This window comes from Nerophis lumbriciformis, linkage group LG17 (assembly GCF_033978685.3).
Source record: "Nerophis lumbriciformis linkage group LG17, RoL_Nlum_v2.1, whole genome shotgun sequence".
Lineage (NCBI taxonomy): Eukaryota > Metazoa > Chordata > Actinopteri > Syngnathiformes > Syngnathidae > Nerophis > Nerophis lumbriciformis.
Window position 1 is genome coordinate 31,500,542 of NC_084564.2, and position 22,388 is coordinate 31,522,929.

Consider the following 22,388-nt stretch of genomic DNA (forward strand, 5'->3'; position numbering starts at 1 on the left):
AGGTGAATTAAGATTGACTTTTGCTTTATTCTTGGCCAAAGAAATATTCGTTGTACAAATAAAGCAACAGTGCTAGTCAAAGATCCATTATATGATAAAAGCAGACTATTTTTAGCATGCTGCTGAAAAAATTACTCCAAATATCCAACTTGTGATGTCATTCATGTGCCGCCAGTTAAATAGCCGTTCACTGATGCATCCTGGGCCATGGACATGAACAAATAAGTAACGTCCTGTTCATCACAGAATTGCACGAGTCATTTTGCTTTGTTTTACCAGGCTGCAAGAGTGCATTTCCTGTTATGTACGTTGGAGAAAAACAGTCAAACAGGAAGGAGACGGAGAATAAAAAGACTATAGTCCAAGCACGCTTAAGTGGAAACTCTATATTGAATAGAGTGGTCTATACATCAGACAGGGGGTAGACTGTCAGAGTGGAACTCTGATCTGCCACAAGTAAACTGGGCCTTCCTTTAAGCAAAGCAGGACATAGCCAGTTTATTTTGTCCCCGTGATCGATGTTCACTTTCGCTCCAGAATCTTTCTCTGCCTCACTCTTCTGTTGTGCCTCTGCTTTACCTTTCTCTTTTTTCTTTGCCTTGTACTTCCCCTTTTTGTGTGAAGCGGCCGCCCCCTCTGGTGTCAGCACGGGGTGTTTGCTGATGTCCCACAGAGACACATGCCCGTCATTCCCTCCAGTGGCCAGCCAGTAAGGATGGGAGAAGAAATTGACAAAGTGGGCTTGAGAGGCTCCCTGACAGTGTGCCTTGAACGCCCCCTGCTGCTCCAGTTTGGAGCCGCTGCCCACACGCAGCAGGTGCACGCGACCGTCCTCTGCGGCACACGCCAAAATGTTTCCACAGCCGGCCACAGTCACACAGTGGGCCAGCGGCGGGTTAAAAAGCTGACCGGGACGCTGCTGATGGTCATCTTCCTCCTCTGCTATGTCCTGGAGGTTGAGGGTCCAAAGGGGGCGTGTCTTTTGCAGACTCCACAGCATCACCTAAAAGGCAAAGATCACAACATAAGTTAGGTTCAGAAATAGTTTTTTTGCGGGGGGATTTGATCTAAAACAGTTGAAGTAGTGATTTAATTTTTTTCAATCAACTTTCAGCTTTGAGGGATTTCACCTTTTTGACCTTGAAACCCAACTTTTCCACTACAGGTATGTTCGGGCCCCACTCAAATATTAACACTGAATTAGTCATTTTACTCTTGATTTCAATCGTATTCAATAACTAGATGAGGTAATTCCTGAAGGAATTGCGCGTCAATGCTCCAATGCTGAAGTTGAACTGAAATCCTGGAATTTTTTAGAATTGTTGAAGTAGAGCACACAATCCTGAATAGGCTGAATATTTTGAAGTTGGAACAGTTTGAATCAGATGAAAAATTTGGGAGTTGTAGAACTCTGAAGAATGTCCCCTTGATTTCAATGTGAATCTCCCACAAAATTGGGAATTTCTGGAAAAGCAGGAATTTTTTAGAAAATGGTAAAAACAAAACTTGAATGGTATGAATGGGTTGGAATTATTCAAATTGGTCGAGAAATGTTGAATTACCGGTAGTAACATGTTGAATTGAGAAATGGTTATTACGGAATTCCTGGAATTTTGGAAACAAATGGGAATTTTTCCAGTTCAAAAAACAACTTTGTTTTTTGTCCTGATTAAGAGGAATGTTTTGACGGTAGAACGGTTGAAATGCGTTGAGAAATGTGGAAGGAGTTCGCCTGAATAAAGGGTTTGGGAAAAATGGAATATTGGGAATTCCTGGAATTTTGTTGAACTTGAAAAAAAAATTATAGTTTGAATATGCAGAATGAGTGGAATATGTCGAAGGTAGAATGGTTTGAATCGGTTGAAAATGTGGAAATGGTGGATGTTTGAAAAATGGCCAATTCATTTTGAATGAGAAAAATGTCCTGGAAAACCTGGAATTCTGGGAATTTTTGGAATTTGTCAAAGAAAAAGCCCGCGATTCCCAAATACCCTGAACAGTTTGAAGTTGGAATGGTTTGAATCGGGTGAAAAATGTGGAAGGTAGAGTGCGCCAAAATCTGGAGAAGAAAAATAATAAGTAGTTGAATAATAAATAGATGAATTTTGGTGTAGAAAACCATGTGTGAATGTTTGGAGCATTCACACAATTATATCTAAAATACTGACAGTTTAACAAGCTAAACCTAGAGATACAATTACCCAATCCTAAAATTAATTCTTACTAAATGTTTCTTAAATGAAATGTGGACCAGTCCACATTTCATTTAAGAAATGTGGACTGGTCAATCAGTCATAATTTTTGCGCTTAAGAAACTTTTTCTGTTTGATATTGTCATAATGACCACAAGTGGTGAGAAAGTATGTTTAACAAGCTAAACCTAGAGATACAATTACCCAATCCTAAAATGAATTCTTACTAAATTAATGTTTCTTAAATAAAATGTGGACAAAATTTAAGTGCACATTCTAATACAGCTTTACATCGTTAGTCAGAATTTTTGCGCTCAAGAAATGTCTTCTGTTTGATATTGTCATAATAACCACAAGAGGTGAGAAAGTATAATATAACTGAGTATGCCCATACTGGCCAGAGCAGAGAAACTGGTGTTTGTGGGTGCTCCTATAGTTAAGAAACACTGATTCAGAGGAATTACAGCCATTTAACAAATTAATATTTGTAAATAAACTAACATTTAATCACTAGATGTTGGGAGTTCAAAAGTTGCAAGGCCATATTTGGCAGATGTGGTATGTATTTGATTCTAAGCTTTTCCTTCAATGGTTCTACTTTTGAACCGTTTGAATATGAGAGTTCCTTCCTCCTCTGACCTGCATGTCCAGTCCAGCAGACACCAGGTTGTTGGGCCTGAGAGGCCGAAAAGCCACAGAGGAGCAGATGTTAGTGTGCCTGCGGAGAATCCTGCACACTTTCTTCCCAGGAAGCTCCAGTATCCTGACAGCCCCGGAGTCGTCAGCCACGGCCAAAGCCGAAGCCGTCTCGTTCAACGCCAGACAGTTGATCTCCTCCTCTCCGGCGCCGCCAAACTCCTCCACGGCGCCCTTTAGGTTTCGGGAATCAAGCGTGCTCACGACGTCACCGTGCGAGGCGTAAAGTAGGCCTGCGGGAGAAAACACCACGCTGGTGCAGTCATCTTCACCTGAGAGCTTGAGGTTGCCTACGACGTTTCCTTCTTGGCTCCAAACAGCAACCTCGCCGCTCTCCGAGCCTGAAGCAACAAATCCCTCGGCGCCTGGAGACGTGCCGACACACAAAATGGGCGTTGAGTGTCCTTCACTCCACTGCTTGGCCATGCTGAGTTAGAGAAAAAGGAATATGATTACAATTGTGAAGTGAATTATATTTATATAGCGCTTTTCTCTAGTGACTCAAAGCGCTTTACATTGTGAAACCCAATATCTAAGTTACATTTAAACCAGTGTGGATGGCACTGGGAGCGGGTGGGTAAAGTGTCTTGCCCAAGGACACAACAGCAGTGACTAGGATGGCGGAAGCGGGGATCGAACCTGCAACCCTCAAGTTGCTGGCACGGCTGCTCTACCAACCGAGCTATACCGCCCCAATTGTGAAATCATTTGATATAAACTTGGCAACACTGAAATAAATGAGGATAAAGTAAAAAATATTGCTGTTATAGTACTAGAATTTATAATAGAAAAGTCGTAATTGTAAGAAAATGTTACATGTGTCAATATTTGGGAGCATCAATGCCATTAAAGTATGAGCAGTTTAATGTTAAAGTTAAAGTTAAAGTACCAATGATTGTCACAAACACACTAGGTGTGGCGAGATTATTCTCTGCATTTGACCCATCACCCTTGATCACCCCCTGGGAGGTGAGGGGAGCAGTGGGCAGCAGCGGTGGCTGCGCCCGGGAATCATTTTGGTGATTTAACCCCCAATTCCAACCCTTGATGCTGAGTGCCAAGCAGGGAGGTAATGGGTCCCATTTTTTATAGTCTTTGGTATGACTCGGCCGGGATTTGAACTCCCAACCTACCGATCTCAGGACGGACACTCTAACCACTAGGCCACTGAGTAGGTTAGTTAGTTTATTATTTCTTCGGTCAGTGGTCAGCAAAATAAACAAAACAGTTTTACATAAACAAACAGTTGTACATTCATAAATTGAAAATGTTGCAGACCGAAAGGGTTTAGGCTGAAGTTGAACACTTATTGCACCTAACCCTATAAACAATGTCAAATACAAGATGAGCTTCCTAGAAATATGAAATGTCCATTGCACAACATATTATAAATACACCTTGTACACAACATAAACACTGTTCAATTATATACACCAGGGGTCCCCAAACTTTTTGACCCAGGGGCCGCATTGGGTTAAAAAAATTTGGCCAGGCTCTATATATATATATATATATATAAATATATATACATACACATACATACACACACACACACATATATTAGGGCTGCAACAACTAATCGATTAAAATCGATTATAAAAATAGTTAGCGATTCATTTAGTCATCGATTCGTTGGATCTATGCTATGCGCATGCGCAGAGGCATTTTTTTTTTTTTGTAATTTTTTCCATCCATCCATCTTCTTCCGCTTATCCGAGGTCGGGTCGCGGGGGCAGCAGCTTAAGCAAGGAAGGCCAGACTTCCCTCTCCCGAGCCTCTTTGTCCAGCTCCTCCCGGAGGATCCCGAGGCGTTCCCAGGCCAGCCGGGAGAGATAGTCTTCCCAGCGTGTCCCGGGTCTTCCCCATGGCCTCCTACCGGTCGGACGTGCCCGAAACACCTCCCTAGGGAGGCGTTCGGGTGGCATCCTGACCAGATGCCCGAACCACCTCATCTGGCTCCTCTCCATGTGGAGGAGCAGCGGCTTTACTTTGAGCTCCCCCCGGATGACAGAGCTTCTCACCCTATCTCTAAGGGAGAGCCCCGCCACTCGGCGGAGGAAACTCATTTCGGCCGCTTGTACCCGTGATCTTGTCCTTTCGGTCATGACCCAAAGCTCATGATCATAGGTAGGATGGGAACGTAGATCGACCGTTAAATCGAGAACTTTGCCTTCCAGCTCAGCTCCTTCTTCACCACAACGGATCGATACAGCGTCCGCATTACTGAAGACGCCGCACCGATCCGCCTGTCGATCTCACGATCCACTCTTCCCTCACTCGTGAACAAGACTCTGAGGTACTTGAACTCCTCCACTTGGGGCAGGGTCTCCTCCCCAACCCGGAGATGGCACTCCACCCTTTTCCGGGAGAGAACCATGGCCTCGGACTTGGAGGTGCTGATTCCCATCCCAGTCGCTTCACAGTCGCCTGCGAACCGATCCAGTGAGAGCTGAAGATCTTGGCCAGTGGAAGCCATCAGGACCACATCATCTGCAAATAGCAGAGACCTAATCCTGCAGCCACCAAACCAGATACCCTCAACGCCCTGACTGCGCCTAGAAATTCTGTCCATAACGGTTATGAACAGAATCGGTGACAAAGGGCAGCCTTGGCGGAGTCCAACCCTCACTGGAAACAGGTCCGACTTACTGCCGGCAATGCGGACCAAGCTCTGACACTGCTACCACCAAACCCCCCCGCCCCCTGCCCCCCTCCGTGCGTTGGTTGAGGTGGGCGGGGTTGTATAATGTAGCCCGGAATAGTTAGGGATGCATGGGATTCTGGGTATTTATTCTGTTGTGTTCATGTTGTGTTACGGTGCGGATGTTCTCCCGAAATGTGTTTGCCATTCTTGTTTGGTGTGGGTTCACAGTGTGGCGCAAGTATACAGCTGAGCCGCATCAGAGTGATCAAAGAGCCGTGGATTGCCGACCCCTGGGTTAGGCCAAATAAGTGCTCAACTTCAGCCTAAACCCTTTCGCTCTGTAACGTTGTTAATTTATGAATGTACAACTGTTTGTTTATGTAAAACGGTTTGTTTATTTTGTTGACTACTGACCGAAGAAATAATAAACCAAACTAAACTCTTAGTATGAACATGCTACCATGAAACAAACGTTGTTTAGCAAATTGGATGTTGGTCTATGCCAGTGTTTTTCAACTAGTGTACTAGTGAGCCGTGAGATACAGTCTGGTGTGCCTTGGGAGAAGATCTAATTTCACCTATTTGGGTTAAAAATAGAGATGTCCGATAAATGCTTTAAAATGTAATATCGGAAATTATCGGAATCGTTTTTTTTATTATCGGTATCAGTTTTTTTTGCTGTTTTTTTATTTATTTATTAAATCAACATAAAAAAGACAAGATACACTTACAATTAGTGCACCAACCCAAAAAACCTCCCTCCCCCATTTACACTCATTCACACAAAAGGGTTGCTTCTTTCTGTTATTAATATTTCTGGTTCCTACATTATATATCAATATATATCAATACAGTCTGCAAGGGATACAGTCCGTAAGCACACATGATTGTGCGTGCTGCTGGTCCACTAATAGTACTAACCCCATCCATCCATCCATCTATTTTCTACCGCTTAATCCCTTCGGGGTCGCGGGGGGCGCTGGAGCCTATCTCAGCTACAATCGGGCGGAAGGCGGGGTACACCCTGGACAAGTCACAGGGCCAACACAGATGGACAGACAACATTCACACTCACATTCACACACACTAGGGCCAATTTAGTGTTGCCAATCAACCTATCCCCAGGTGTATGTCTTTGGAGGTGGGAGGAAGCCGGAGTACCCGGAGGGAACCCACGCAGTCACGGGGAGAACATGCAAACTCCACACAGTACTAACCTTTAACAGTTAATTTTACTCATTTTCATTAATTACTAGTTTCTATGTCACTGTTTTTATATTGTTTTACTTTCTTTTTTAAAATATTTTTAATTTATCTATCTTATTTTATAAAAAATTCTAAAAAGGACTTTATCTTCACCATACCTGGTTGTCCAAATTAGGCATAATAATGTGTTAATTCCACGACTGTATATATCGTATCGGTTGATATTGGTATCGGTAATTAAGAGTTGGACAATATCAGAATATCGGATATCGGCAAAAAGCCATTATCGGACATCCCTAGTTAAAAATATTTTTTGCAAACCAGTAATTATAGTCTGCAAATATGTGTTGTTGTGGAGTGTCGGTGCTGTCTAGAGCTCGGCAGAGTAACCGTGTAATACTCTTCCATATCAGTAGGTGGCAGCCGGTGGCTAATTGCTTCGTAAATGTTGGAAAGAGCGGGAGGCAGTGTGCAGGTAAAAAGGTGTCTAATGCTTAAACCAAAAAATAAACAAAAAGTGAGAGCCCCTAAGAAAAGGCATTGAAGATTAGGGAAGGCAGTGCTGAACGAAACTAAAACTGAACTGGCTACAAAGTAAACAAAAACAGAATGCTGGACGACAGCAAAGACTTACAGTGTGTGTCCGTACATTACATGACAATCAACAATGTCCCCACAAAGAAGGATAGCGTCCGCACAACTGAAATAGTCTTGGTGCCAATGTAAAGCAGGTCAGGCGATGGCACTCAAAGGAAGATGTGAAGCTGCTACAGGAAAACACCAACAAAACAGGAAGACCCACCAAAATAACAACGCAAGACAGGAACTAAAGCACTCCACATAGGAAAAAAACAAACTAAAAAAAAAAAAAAAGACAACCTGGTGGAGTTTCATTTTTTAATGTTTCTGCTGGTGGTGTGCCTTGGCTCAAACAAGGTTGAAAAACACTGGATTAGTCAATCCCCTCTGGCTAGTATGGTGTTTATTTTTAGTCCCCTGATGGATAAGCTAGCAGCTAATTGTGTATCCGTGTAGCGAAGTAATAATAATAATCCCATCTATTGCGGAAAATAAACTGCATTCCTTAATATCTTAAATATCATTATCAAGTATCAATATCAATTATTGTTAAGTATCATTATGAAGTAGTATCAGTGGTGTGCTGTCAAAACTGAACTGGCTACAAAGTAAACAAAAACAGAATGCTGGACGACAGCAAAGACTTACTGTGGAGCAAAGACGGCGTCCACAATGTACATCCGAACATGACATGACAATCAACAATGTCCCCACAAAGAAGGATAAAAACAACCGAAATATTCTTGATTGCAAAGTAAATGCGGAAAATATCGCTCATAGGAAGACGTGAAACTGCTACAGGAAAATACCAAAAAAAAGAGAAAAAGCCACCAAAATAGGAGCACAAGACAAGAAGTAAAACACTACACACAGGAAAACAGCAAAAAAGTCCAAATAAGTCAGGGTGTGATGTGACAGGTGGTGACAGTACACCTACTTTGAGACAAGAGCTATATTGATGCATGCTTGGTTATGCTTTAAAGTCATATCCAACAATTGCGACGACGACTTTTTACTGTCAACTGAGTTTAGTTTTTAAATAATTTCTGCTGGTGGTGTGCCTTCGCATTTTTTCAACGCAAAAAATGTGCCTTGGCTCAAAAAAGGTTGAAAAACACAACATAATTTAGCCCTATTTGAGGTTGGTCTACTTAAACTAGACGTGGTAGTCCGGTAAAGCAAGACAGAGATTGGCACATTCGAAGTTATTGAATTTAAATCGAACAAAGTATACATCTTTCGAAGCACTGCAATGTAGACAAATTGGTCTGGTCTCTGAGCTAAAAACATTGTTTCCTTGTACTTACGTGAAACAACCACCTAAAAGGTGCACTCAAGATGAATTAATATTCTTGTGTCTTCATACCTCATAGTCTTGTGGGGCTGCTTTTATATATTAACCGCCATGTTTTACAGAGCGCAAACTAGCGAGCCACCATGTGGACATCCGTCGCGGTTTGATGATGTGACGCGGAAGTCGACGCAGCATTGGCTGCTGTGACGCGAGAAATTCGGCCGCCGTCTTGAAGTGGTGATGAGGAGCCGGCGAGCAGCCTAAACTGACAGTTGACAAGTAGAAAACAAAGATGTTAAACTGACAGTTGACAGGTAGAAAACAAAGATGTTAAACTGACAGTTGACAGGTAGAAAACAAAGATGTTAAACTGACAGTTGACAGGTAGAAAACAAAGATGTTAAACTGACAGTTGACAGGTAGAAAACAAAGATGTTAAACTGACAGTTGACAGGTAGAAAACAAAGATGTTAAACTGACAGTTGACAGGTAGAAAACAAAGATGCTAAACTGACAGTTGACAGGTAGAACGTGGACTCGGACTTAAACAAGTTGAAAAACTTATTCGGGTGTTACCATTTAGTGGTCAATTGTACAGAATATGTACTGTACTGTGTAATCTACTAATAAAAGTTTCAATCAATCAAAAAAGAAAACAAAGATACTAAACTGACAGTGACAGGTAGAAAACAAAAATGCTAAACTGACAGTGACAGGTAGAAAACAAAGATGCTAAACTGACAGTTGACAGGTAGAAAACAAAGATGCTGAACTGACAGTTGACAGGTAGAAAACAAAGATGCTAAATTGACAGTTGACAGGTAGAAAACAAAGATGCTAAACTGACATTTGACAGGTAGAAAACAAAGATGCTAAACTGACAGTTGACAGGTAGTAAACAAAGATGCTAAACTGACAGTTGACAGGTAGAAAACACAGATGCTAAACTGACAGGTAGACAACAAAGATGCTAAACTGACAGTTATAAATAAATAAATGGGTTGTACTTGTATAGCGCTTTTCTACCTTCAAGGTACTCAAAGCGCTTTGACACTACTTCCACATTTACCCATTCACACACACATTCACACACTGATGGAGGGAGCTGCCATGCAAGGCGCTAACCAGCACCCATCAGGAGCAAGGGTGAAGTGTCTTGCTCAGGACACAACGGACATGACGAGGTAGGTACTAGGTGGGGATTGAACCAGAGACCCTCGGGTCGCGCACGGCCACTCTTCCACTGCGCCACGCCGTCCTGACAGTGACAGGTAGAAAACAAAAATGCTAAACTGACAGTGACAGGTAGAAAACAAAGATGCTAAACTGACAGTTGACAGGTAGACAACAAAGATGCTAAACTGACAGTTGACAGGTAGTAAACAAAGATGCTAAACTGACAGTTGACAGGTAGAAAACAAAGATGCTAAACTGACAGTTGACAGGTAGACAACAAAGATGATAAACTGACAGTTGACAGGTAGTAAACAAATATGCTAAACTGACAGTTGACAGGTAGAAAACAAAGATGCTAAATTGACAGTTGACAGGTAGAAAACAAAGATGCTGAATTGACAGTTGACAGGTAGAAAACAAAGATGCTAAACTGACAGTTGACAGGTAGAAAACAAAGATGCTAAACTGACAGTTGACAAGTAGAAAGCAAAGATGCTAAACTGACAGTTGACAAGTAGAAAACAAAGATGCTAAACTGACAGTTGACAGGTAGAAAAATAAGATGCTAAACTGACAGTTGACAGGTAGAAAACAAAGATGCTAAACTGACAGTTGACAGGTAGAAAACAAAGATGATAAACTGACAGTTGACGGGTAGAAAACAAAGATGCTAAACTGACAGTTGACGGGTAGAAAACAAAGATGCTAAACTGACAGTTGACGGGTAGAAAACAAAGATGCTAAACTGACAGTTGACGGGTAGAAAACAAAGATGCTAAACTGACAGTTGACGGGTAGAAAACAAAGATGCTAAACTGACAGTTGACGGGTAGAAAACAAAGATGGTGTTCAGCGTTTTCCTGCTCATATGAGCGGACTGTTAAAAATAGGAATCGGGGGGTTACTTTTCACAAGATTTAACATTAACGTACTATTGGTTGTATTTTGTGAAAAGATTATTACTGTTCTGCCTCAGTTATTACGATTACTTTATTTAGTGTGTGTTTATTTCCGAGTCATTTTAGTTGGTTCTGTTAAGTGAGCTGCACCTTTAAGAAACACGCAGATAGGTCACTTGTTTAGACTCCGGAAAGATTTCAGACAGGTGCGCACAACTCCGCTTCATTCCTCGTGTTTCTCAGCAAACAACTATCACATCTTATGCTGTCCGTGGCATCGTTGGTATGTACCCATATTTAATGTTTGTAGTACACAATGAGTCATATTTAGCTGTGAAATGTGTGTGTTTTATGATGTTAGACGATCTCTGATTGCATTACCTGTTCATGTCGGCTAACTTTCATTTGTTGTCATCTGCCGCCATCTAGTGGACGTTTGTTGTACTGTTACTTAAGACAATTTAAACAGTAGAAAGCATATATGTCACTGATATTATTAATCATAACAACACATCCAACTTAGATTTAATTCAAATGCAATACTTGATAATCTGTGGTCTGTGATATGACATTATTAAGTTCATTTAATTCATGCATTTACATTTACAATGTTTGTGTCCTACAGTTTCACCCTTGCAATTATCAATAAACCTGGCCTCCATCAGTCAACCTGGTGTTCAGAGTTTTGATGAGCGGAAGGCGTTGAACTTACTGCCTTCGTGTAAAAGTGTGCTTAAGGAAGGCAGGATAATTACCACAGAGTTGAGAAGGAGAAAAGATCTTCAATAGTACTGAAGTTAGGACCACAGTACATAACTCGACAATCCGATGGACAGTGGCTATACAGTATTATACAAGTCTAAATTTAGTCTAGCTTTCCAACCCAATTTTGTGTAGCCCACCTTCGTGAAATGTGTGGGACAAAATATGTGATAAACATTTGTATGTGAAAATCATAAAGAAATCTTCTGGGGGAGGATGACCCCCCTACAGAGGTTTGGTTTACAAACTTTCAGCCCCACCTAAAACACAATTCACCAGCCGCCACTGATTATGATGTATTCTCATTTTAGGCAAAGTATAAGACAATACCTTCTTAACAGTATAATTGTAACCAGGAATAAGTCTTCAAGTAACAATATTCAAATACTAACATTGTTGGGTAAAACAGAATTTGGTTTTATTCTGAATCCAGTGAAACAGATTGGTGGTTTTAGCTGATATAAAGACTTTCAGGTGTTTATATATGTTTATGTTTAAGTATTTGGCAGACGCTTTTATCCAAAGCGACTTACATAAAAAAATACATATAAAACAATAACTGTCAACATGATCATTTAAGGGAAGAATGTAATAGATATCAATACAAAGTGTCAAAACAGAATAAACTCTCTGCTGCTGCAGCAACAGAGATACAGTCTATAAGATATATAGATATCTAATGTATTCATACATTGTTTATGTAGGATATACGCATGTATATATAACCTAATCATATTGTTTCTTCAATTTAAAAATATCTGACCGTTTTTTCCCCCTTCTCTGGGATTATATTCCCAGTTTTGATCTCGGACGTCTGGTCACTTATAGCATATAAGAATATTATATTACTGTTAAGCAAACTATGAATAATAAAACATGTGTCCTTTATCATAGCTACACGTATGACAAAAAAGCGCGTGAAAATCAGTGGTATTCAGTGAGGTAAAATGAATTAAATGCGCTGACAGTTCATTGCTCCTGCCAAATGAATTGCACTGAGTGGAGCAGATCACCACTCCAAGATGGCGGCCCTGCGTCTCGTCAGCGCCAGTAGGCAGTAGCGCTCGATGCTGCGTACCCTTAGAACATGTCTATAATGTCAATCACCTGCTGCTGTTGTAGGAGAGGATAAACGGAAGTTGAGTGTATAATTCAAAAGCGCCTTATTGCAGTGAAACTTGCCAAGGGACATGTAAGCAAATATTAACATTGCTGTATGTATACTTTTGACCAATGTGCTCCAATCACTATCACAAAAAAATAAGAGTTGTAGAAATGATTGGAAACTCAAGACAGCCATGACATGATGTTCTTTACAAGTGTATGTAAACTTTTGATCGCGACTGTAGTATATATATATATATATATATATATATATATATATATATATACTCCCTCACATTTTCAGTAGACCCATAATAAATTAATAAAAGAAGCAAACTTCATGAATTTTTTTTGTGACGAATAAGTATGTGCTCCAATCACTCTATCACAAAAAAATAAGAGTTGTAGAAATAATTAGAAACTCAAGACAGCCATGACATTATATTCTTTACAAGTGTATGTACAAACCCCGTTTCCATATGAGTTGGGAAATTGTGTTAGATGTAAATATAAACGGAATACAATGATTTGCAAATCCTTTTCAACCCATATTCAGTTGAATATGCTACAAAGACAACATGTTTGATGTTCAAACTGATAAACATTTTGTTTTTGCAAATAATCATTAACTTTAGATTTTGATGCCAGCAACACGTGACAAAGAAGTTGGGAAAGGTGACAATAAATACTGATAAAGTTGAGGAATGCTCATCAAACACTTATTTGGAACATCCCACAGGTGAACAGGTAAATTGGGAACAGGTGGGTGCCATGATTGGGTATAAAAGTAGATTCCATGAAATGCTCAGTCATTCACAAACAAGGATGGGGTGAGGGTCACCACTTTGTCAACAAATGCGTGAGCAATTTGTTGAACAGTTTAAGAAAAACCTTTCTCAACCAGCTATTGCAAGGAATTTAGGGATTTCACCATCTACGGTTCGTAATATCATCAAAGGGTTCAGAGAATCTGGAGAAATCACTGCACGTAAGCAGCTAAGCCCGTGACCTTCGATCCCTCAGGCTGTACTGCATCAACAAGCGACATCAGTGTGTAAAGGATATCACCACATGGGCTCAGGAACACTTCAGAAACCCACTGTCAGTAACTACAGTTGGTCGCTACATCTGTAAGTGCAAGTTAAAACTCTCCTTTGCAAGGCAAAAAACGTTTATCAACAACACCCAGAAACGCCGTCGGTTTCGCTGGGCCTGAGCTCATCTAAGATGGACTGATACAAAGTGGAAAAGTGTTCTGTGGTCTGACGAGTCCACATTTCCAAATTGTTTTTGGAAACTGTGGACGTCGTGTCCTCCGGACCAAAGAGGAAAAGAACCACCCGGATTGTTATAGGCGCAAAGTTGAAAAGCCAGCATCTGTGATGGTATGGTGGTGTATTAGTTCCCAAGACATGGGTAACTTACACATCCGTGAAGGCGCCATTAATGCTGAAAGGTACATACAGGTTTTGGAGCAACATATGTTGCCATCCAAGCAACGTTACCATGGACGCCCCTGCTTATTTCAGCAAGACAATGCCAAGCCACGTGTTACATCAACGTGGCTTCATAGTAAAAGAGTGCGGGTACTAGACTGGCCTGCCTGTAGTCCAAACCTGTCTCCCATTGAAAATGTGTGGCGCATTATGAAGCCTAAAATACCACAACGGAGACCCCCGGACTGTTGAACAACTTAAGCTGTACATCAAGCAAGAATGGGAAAGAATTCCACCTGAGAAGCTTAAAAAATGTGTCTCCTCACTTCCCAAACGTTTACTGAGTGTTGTTTAAAGGAAAGGCCATGTAACACAGTGGTGAACATGCCCTTTCCCAACTACTTTGGCACGTGTTGCAGCCATGAAATTCTAAGTTAATTATTATTTGCAAAAAAAAAAAAATAAAGTTTATGAGTTTGAACATCAAATATGTTTGTCTTTGTAGTTCTAACACAATTTCCCAACTCATATGGAAACGGGGTTTGTAAACTTTTGACAAGGACTGTATACCTGTATATGGACAAGCGGTACAAAATTGACCTACAATTTTCAATTTGGGATTTTAACTGTTATAAATAAAGGGTGAACAACCGACTGACCTTCATTTGACAATAGCTGCTGTGTGCTGCTGATTCATCCAAAGCTATAGAGGTGATGAGTGTTGTCCATTTCTGGGTCAGTGAGCAGCATGCTGAGCTGCCATCATGAATAGAGCGTAAAGAGGGCAGGCAGGTCCCAAAAAAATATCAAAGCTCACTCGAATGTGGCTGTCACATGCTGTTCTTCACTAAACATCCAAGTAGGTATTTTCTTATCTCCTTTCACAGCTAAGCTTTATTATTATTATTATAAAGTGTTCTTATATGACTTTTTCACACCTTTAAAAAAGATGATGCTCACAATCCGCTCATGATGATGTGGTATTGACAGAGAGACGACATGAGGGTGCCTTATTTCCCTGCGAGATCCGTGCTCTTCCACAAGGAGCCAAACGGGGTCACCTACAGGGTGCCAGCACTGCTCTACCTGCCCCACTGCAGCTCCTTCCTGGCCTTCTGCGAGGAGAGACTCACCCCGTCTGACTCCCAGGCACACCTGCTGGTCATGAGAAGGGGCACCTTCTACAGGAACTATGTGGAGGTGGGACGGTCGGTGTTGACGAAGTACGTACAATCCCCTTCTTCATCATCCTTTCTTTTTATTGACGTCAGTGGGAGGACATGCACGTCCTCGCCACGGCGTACCTGCCAGGTCACCGCTCCATGAACCCGTGTCCCGTGTACGACGAGTTCACCGGCACCGTTTTCTTGTTCTTCATCGCCATTCTGGGTCACGTCCCCGAGTCCTTTCAGCTGGCGACGGGGAAGAATTTGACTCGCCTTTGCTACATCTCCAGCACCGACGACGGCGTGACGTGGAGTCCGGTCACTGACCTCACCCAGCGGGTCATAGGAGACACCATTAAAGGTCAGACCCGCATGATAAACACTGCTGTCTTTGTCAAAGTCAAATATTGGGGCAAATATTTTGACTCGGGGGTCACATTGAGAGAAAAAATGTATCTGGGGGGCCAATGTGTATGTGTGTATAAATGATATATACACATTTAGCTGTAAAAATCTGTTGTGTTTGGGTCCCTTTTTTTCAGGAAAACTAATACCAAAAGTCCCAATGTACCATAGAGTTCTAAAAAAGGTATGACAGACCACCTAAAAAAAACGGAATTTGAATTTAATTTTTTTTTTACTGAATGGGACACCTAAAATGTACATAAAAATATAGTGGGATTTACAATATTAACTATGAACGATAAAACACTGAATAATAACAACACATGAACATCGCTCCTTTTTTACGTGGAATTTTACAATATTAACAATGAACAATAAAACACTGAATATTAACAACACATGAACATCGCTCTTTTTTTACGTGAGATTTACAATATTAACTATGGACGATAAAACACTGAATATTGACAACATATTAACATCGCTCCGCTTTTACTTGGGATTTACAATATTAACTATGAACGATAAAGCACTGAATATTGACAACATATGAATATCGCTCCTCTTTCTTGCGTGGGATTTACACTATTAACTATGAACGATAAAACACTGAATATTGACAACATATGAACATCGCTCCTCTTTTTTTACGTGGGATTTACAATATTAACAATGAACAATAAAACACTGAATATTAACAACATGAACATCGCTCCTTTTTTTTGTGGGATTTACAATATTAACTATGAACGATAAAACACTGAATATTAACAACATATGAACATCGCTCTTTTACGTAGGATTTACAATATTAACTATGAACAATAAAACACTGAATATTAACAACATATGAACATCGCTCCTCTTTTTTGAGTGGGATTTACAATATTAATGATGAACGATAAAACACTGAATATTGAGAACATATGAATATCGCTCCTCTTTCTTGCGTGGGATTTACACTATTAACTATGAACGATAAAACACTGAATATTGACAACATATGAACATCGCTCCTCTTTTTTTACGTGGGATTTACAATATTAACAATGAACAATAAAACACTGAATATTAACAACATGAACATCGCTCCTTTTTTTTGTGGGATTTACAATATTAACTATGAACAATAAAACACTGAATATTAACAACATATGAACATCGCTCTTTTACGTAGGATTTACAATATTAACTATGAACAATAAAACACTGAATATTAACAACATATGAACATCGCTCCTCTTTTTTGAGTGGGATTTACAATATTAATGATGAACGATAAAACACTGAATATTGACAACATATGAATATCGCTCCTCTTTCTTGCGTGGGATTTACACTATTAACTATGAACGATAAAACACTGAATATTGACAACATATGAACATCGCTCCTCTTTTTTTACGTGGGATTTACAATATTAACAATGACCAATAAAACACTGAATATTAACAACATGAACATCGCTCCTTTTTTTTGTGGGATTTACAATATTAACTATGAACAATAAAACACTGAACATTAACAACATATGAACATCGCTCCTTTTTTTTGTGGGATTTACAATATTAACTATGAACGATAAAACACTGAATATGAACAACATATGAACATCGCTCCTCTTTTACGTAGGATTTACAATATTAACTATGAACAATAAAACACTGAATATTAACAACATATGAACATTGCTCCTCTTTTTTGTGTGGGATTTACAATATTAATGATGAACGATAAAACACTGAATATTGACAACATATGAACGTCGCTCCTCTTTTTTGCGTGGGATGTACAATATTAACTATGAACAATAAAACACTGAATACTGACAACATATGAACATCGCTCCTCTTTTATGTGGGATTTACAATATTAACTATGAACAATAAAACACTGAATATTAACAACATATGAACATCGCTCCTTTTTTTACGTGGGATTTACAATATTAACTATGAACAATAAAACACTGAATATTAACAACATATGAACATCGCTCCTCTTTTTTGCGTGGGATTTACAATATTAACGATGAACGATAAAACACTGAATATTAACAACATATGAACATCGCTCCTTTTTTACGTGGGATTTACAATATTAACTATGAACAATAAAACACTGAATATTAACAACATATGAACATCGCTCCTCTTTTTTGCGTGGGATTTACAATATTAACGATGAACAATAAAACACTGAATTTTAACAACATATGAACGTCGCTCCTCTTTTTTGCGTGGGATTTACAATATTAACGATGAACAATAAAACACTGAATTTTAACAACATATGAACGTCGCTCCTCTTATTTGCATGGGATTTACAATATTAACTATGAACAATAAAACACTGAATATTGACAACATGAACATCGCTCCTCTTTTACGTGAGATTTACAATATTAACTATGAACAATAAAACACTGAACATTAACAACATATGAACATCGCTCCTTTTTTTTGTGGGATTTACAATATTAACTATGAACGATAAAACACTGAATATGAACAACATTTGAACATCGCTCCTCTTTTACGCAGGATTTACAATATTAACTATGAACAATAAGACACTGAATATTGACAACATATGAACGTCGCTCCTCTTTCTTGCGTGGGATGTACAATATTAACTATGAACAATAAAACACTGAATATTAACATATGAACATCGCTCCTCTTTTTTGTGTGGAATGTACAATATTAACGATGAATGATAAAACACTGAATATTAACAACATATGAAGGTCGCTCCTCTTTTTTGGGTGGGATTTACAATATTAATTATGAAAAATAAAACACTGAATATTAACATCGCTCCTCTTTTTTGTGTGGGATGTACAATATTAACTATGAATGATAAAACACTGAATATTAACAACATATGAACGTCGCTCCTTTTTTGCGTGGGATTTACAATATTAACTATGAAAAATAAGACACTGAATATTAACACTTCAGCTGTCTCTCCATTCGTGTACTTGAGTGGATAAAGATGGATACTTTTCAAAATTCCAGCATGTGCCAAACGAGGGTAATAGATGTGGGTCAGCACACTGTGATAATATGTGATGGACGTATCTTGGACTCAAGGTGTCAAACTCAAGGCCCGGGGGCCAGATGTGGCCCGCCGCTTCATTTTATTTGGCCTGGAAATAATATGTATCAATAAACTACTGTGACTTTTCTTACTAAATGTATTCTTTCTATTTTGGGAGAAAAAATATATAAGTACTCCATGTAATCGCAAATGATGTTAACTCAAATATTGTCTAATTATGCAAAAATATATGATCAAACATTCAAACTATTTTTTAAATAGAAATAAATACTAATAATAATGATTTCAAAGCAAGTTATCCATCATATTGTGCAATGTAAAAGTAGCAATAGATTTCAAGGGAAAAATTTGAAATTTACTGTGCTTTTTACAGCATTTTTCTCTAAATGAAAAAAACAGTACTTTTTTTTTTTACTGTAATAAACTGTGGTGATGTTTTGGCATTTACAGTAATACACAAAAATATCTACACTTATTGATTTGCGGGGAAAAAAACAAACAACATGGGGGGACGGGGACGGCGTGGCGGAGTTGGGAGTGGCCGTGCCAGCAACCTGAGGGTTCCTGGTTCGATCCCCACCTTCTACCAACCTCGTCACGTCTGTTGTGTCCTTGAGCAAGACACTTCACCCTTGCTCCTGATGGGTGGTGGTTAGGGGCCTCGCATGGCAGCTCCTGCCATCAGTGTGTGAATGTGTGTGTGAATGGGGGAATGTGGAAATAGTGTCTTTGAGTACCTTGAAGGTAGAAAAGCTATACAAGTATAACCCATTTATCATGGTAGCTCAGGTGCCAAAATTTGACTGTAAAATTGCAGTTTTTTTATTTACAGTAAAAAAAAAACTAATGTAAATGTAACAGTAAAATTCAAAAAAAAAAAAATTTTTTTAATTTTTTTTTTTTACCATAAAACAGCAGTATTGTTTTTTTATTTCCAGTAATATACATTTCGAGGTGAAATTATTGCAACTTTTTTTGACATTTTAGTTAAAAAAAAAATCTATGAATAAAATGCATTTAAAAATGGTGTAATAATAGTACTCACTGTTAGAAGTGTGAACATAACTGTGGCCCCCGGGGACACCTCTGCTTTACAGAATGGGCCACCTTCGCCGTGGGCCCGGGTCACGGCATCCAGCTCAAGTCCGGGCGCCTGCTGGTCCCCGCCTACGCCTACCACATCGAGTGCAAGCAGTGCTTTGGGAAGCTGTGCCAGACGGCTCCGCACTCCTTCTGCTTCCACAGCGACACCCACGGGCGAAGCTGGCATTTCGGGGCGACCGTGCCGGGCCCGGAGAGTGTGGAGTGTCAGGTGGTGTCGGTGGACGAGGAGGACGGCGCCAACGTGCTGTACTGCAACGCTCGTAGCCGACTGGGCTTCCGGGTGCAGGCCCTCAGTCTGGACCATGGCGCCACCTTCCAGGAGGGGCAGTTAGTGCAGCGGCTGGTGGAGACTGGAAACGGTTGTCATGGTAGCGTGGTGGGATTTCCGGCTCCCCTGCAGTTGCACACGCCCGCCCTCATCCCGGACTCTCCGGACTTCCTCACCCCCACCTGGGTGGTGTACTCCCACCCAACGTGGACCAGCGCTCGCAAGGATCTGGGAGTCTTCCTCAGCCTCTATACCCGGGACCCCGACAGCTGGCGCGGACCCTGGGTGATCTACGAGGGCCCCTGCGCCTACTCGGACCTGGCCTACATGGAATTGCCGCCCTCACCCGGCGCCCCGCCCGCCGTGGCCTTCGCCTGCCTGTTTGAGTGCGGCGCCGAGACGGCCTACGACCAAATCTGCTTTTGCGTCTTCACCCTCTACGAGCTGATCGATCATCTTCCCCCGGGTGACCGCCTTAGGAGCTGTGATTATAAAGAATGGCGAGCCCCCAAAGTCAGTGAAAGCAGACATGACGGTCCTCACCATGTGTCAAGCGTGAAGAGGAGGAGGAGGAAGAGGCTTGGTCACTGTTGCTGTTTGTCTTAGTTAGCATCATTTCTACATCCTGTAATAATACAGATGAGGTTGAGGCACTGATCATATATCAACTATTACCATTACAGTAGGACCTCAACTAACCAGCTGGAGCTCTTAACACAGAACACCTGTATCTCAAATCAATGTATTCCATTCCAAAATAGCCCCATTGTAACTTGTAGCAGGCCTTTTAAATACAAACCCCGTTTCCATATGAGTTGGGAAATTGTGTTAGATGTAAATATAAACGGAATACAATGATTTGCAAATCCTTTTCAACCCATATTCAATTGAATGCACTACAAAGACAACATATTTGATGTTCAAACTCATAAACTTTATTTCTTTTTTTGCAAATAATAATTAACTTAGAATTTCATGGCTGCAACACGTGCCAAAGGAGTTGGGAAAGGGCATGTTCACCACTGTGTTACATGGCCTTTCCTTTTAACAACACTCAGTAAACGTTTGGGAACTGAGGAGACACATTTTTTAAGCTTCTCAGGTGGAATTCTTTCCCATTTTTGCTTGACGTACAGATTAAGTTGTTCAACAGTCCGAGGGTCTCCGTTGTGGCATTTTAGGCTTCATAATGCGCCACACATTTTCAATGGGAGACAGGTCTGGACTACAGGCAGGCCAGTCTAGTATCCGCACTCTTTTACTATGAAACCACGTTGATGTAACACGTGGCTTGGCATTGTCTTGCTGAAATAAGCAGGGGCGTCCATGGTAACGTTGCTTGGATGGCAACATATGTTGCTCCAAAGCCTGTATGTACCTTTCAGCATTAATGGCGCCTTCACAGATGTGTAAGTTACCCATGTCTTGGGCACTAATACACCCCCATACCATCACAGATGCTGGCTTTTACACTTTGCGCCTATAACAATCCGGATGGTTCTTTTCCTCTTTGGTCCGGAGGACACGACGTCCAGTTTCCAAAAACAATTTGAAATGTGGACTCGTCAGACCACAGAACCCTTTTCCACTTTGTATCAGTCCATCTTAGATGAGCTCAGGCCCAGCGAAGCCGACGGCGTTTCTGGGTGTTGTTGATAAACGGTTTTCGCCTTGCATAGAAGAGTTTTCACTTGCACTTACAGATGTAGCGACCAACTGTAGTTACTGACAGTGGGTTTCTGAAGTGTTTCTGAGCCCATATGGTGATATCCTTTACACACTGATGTTGCTTGTTGATGCAGTACAGCCTGAGAGATCGAAGGTCACGGGCTTAGCTGCTCCGTCGAGTTTACAGTTACGGTAACACAATTAGCCCCGAACGGGCAAACATCACCGCTAACGTGTTACACGTCTAATTCGCCCAGTGACTCTCTGTCGGAGTATCAGCGCTGGGGTCCAGTGCACCACAATTTTGTATTGTCGCTCGGTCCTTCGGCGGAGTGCTTTGGAAGCTACCGGACCGCTCGTCTTCCCCACCCGGACTGTTTACAACGGGGGCGGGAGCGAGCAGGCGGGCGAGCGAGGGAGGCAGGGAGGAAGAGCGTGTGCGGGTGTCGTGGAAAAGCGGCAAAATGATCCTCTGCTTGCATCACGCAAGTGACGTCAATGCATACTTGCCAACCTTGAGACCTCCGAATTCAGGAGAATGGGGGGGTTGAGGTGTGTGTGTGTGTGGGGGGCGGGGGGGGGGGTTTGAGGTGGGCGGGGTTGAGGTGTGGGGGGGGGGTTTGAGGTGGGCGGGGCTGAGGTGTGGGGGGTTTGAGGTGGGCGGGGGGGGGTTTGAGGTGGGCGGGGGGGGGGTTTGAGGTGGGCGGGGTTGAGGTGTGGGGGGGG

The 22,388-nt window shown here is 41.1% G+C and overlaps 2 protein-coding genes across 4 annotated transcripts; one reads left to right on the forward strand and one right to left on the reverse strand.

Moving 5' to 3' along the window:
* Nucleotides 1-7: 7 nt before the first annotated feature.
* Nucleotides 8-8,821, reverse strand: wdr53 (WD repeat domain 53). 2 transcript variants are annotated; one of them, XM_061973077.1, is made up of 3 exons: nt 8,684-8,821; nt 2,832-3,315; nt 8-1,003 (listed from the first exon to the last, which is right to left on the reverse strand). In XM_061973077.1, the coding sequence occupies exons 1-3, from the start codon at nt 8,686-8,688 to the stop codon at nt 404-406; spliced, it is 1,089 nt and encodes a 362-aa protein (XP_061829061.1). In that variant the 5' UTR covers nt 8,689-8,821; the 3' UTR covers nt 8-403. The 2 variants fall into 2 exon arrangements, with proteins under 2 accessions (XP_061829061.1, XP_061829062.1); XM_061973078.1 differs by having other exon boundaries at nt 8,625-8,786.
* Nucleotides 8,822-10,887: 2,066 nt separating this feature from the next.
* On the forward strand, nt 10,888-22,190 carry neu4 (sialidase 4). 2 transcript variants are annotated; one of them, XM_061972114.1, is made up of 4 exons: nt 10,888-10,969; nt 14,979-15,188; nt 15,260-15,515; nt 19,720-22,190. In XM_061972114.1, exons 1-4 carry the CDS (start codon nt 10,949-10,951, stop codon nt 20,598-20,600), a joined length of 1,368 nt encoding a protein of 455 aa, XP_061828098.1. In that variant the 5' UTR covers nt 10,888-10,948; the 3' UTR covers nt 20,601-22,190. The 2 variants fall into 2 exon arrangements, with proteins under 2 accessions (XP_061828098.1, XP_061828099.1); XM_061972115.1 differs by lacking the exon at nt 10,888-10,969 and adding an exon at nt 14,811-14,847.
* Nucleotides 22,191-22,388: the final 198 nt, after the last annotated feature.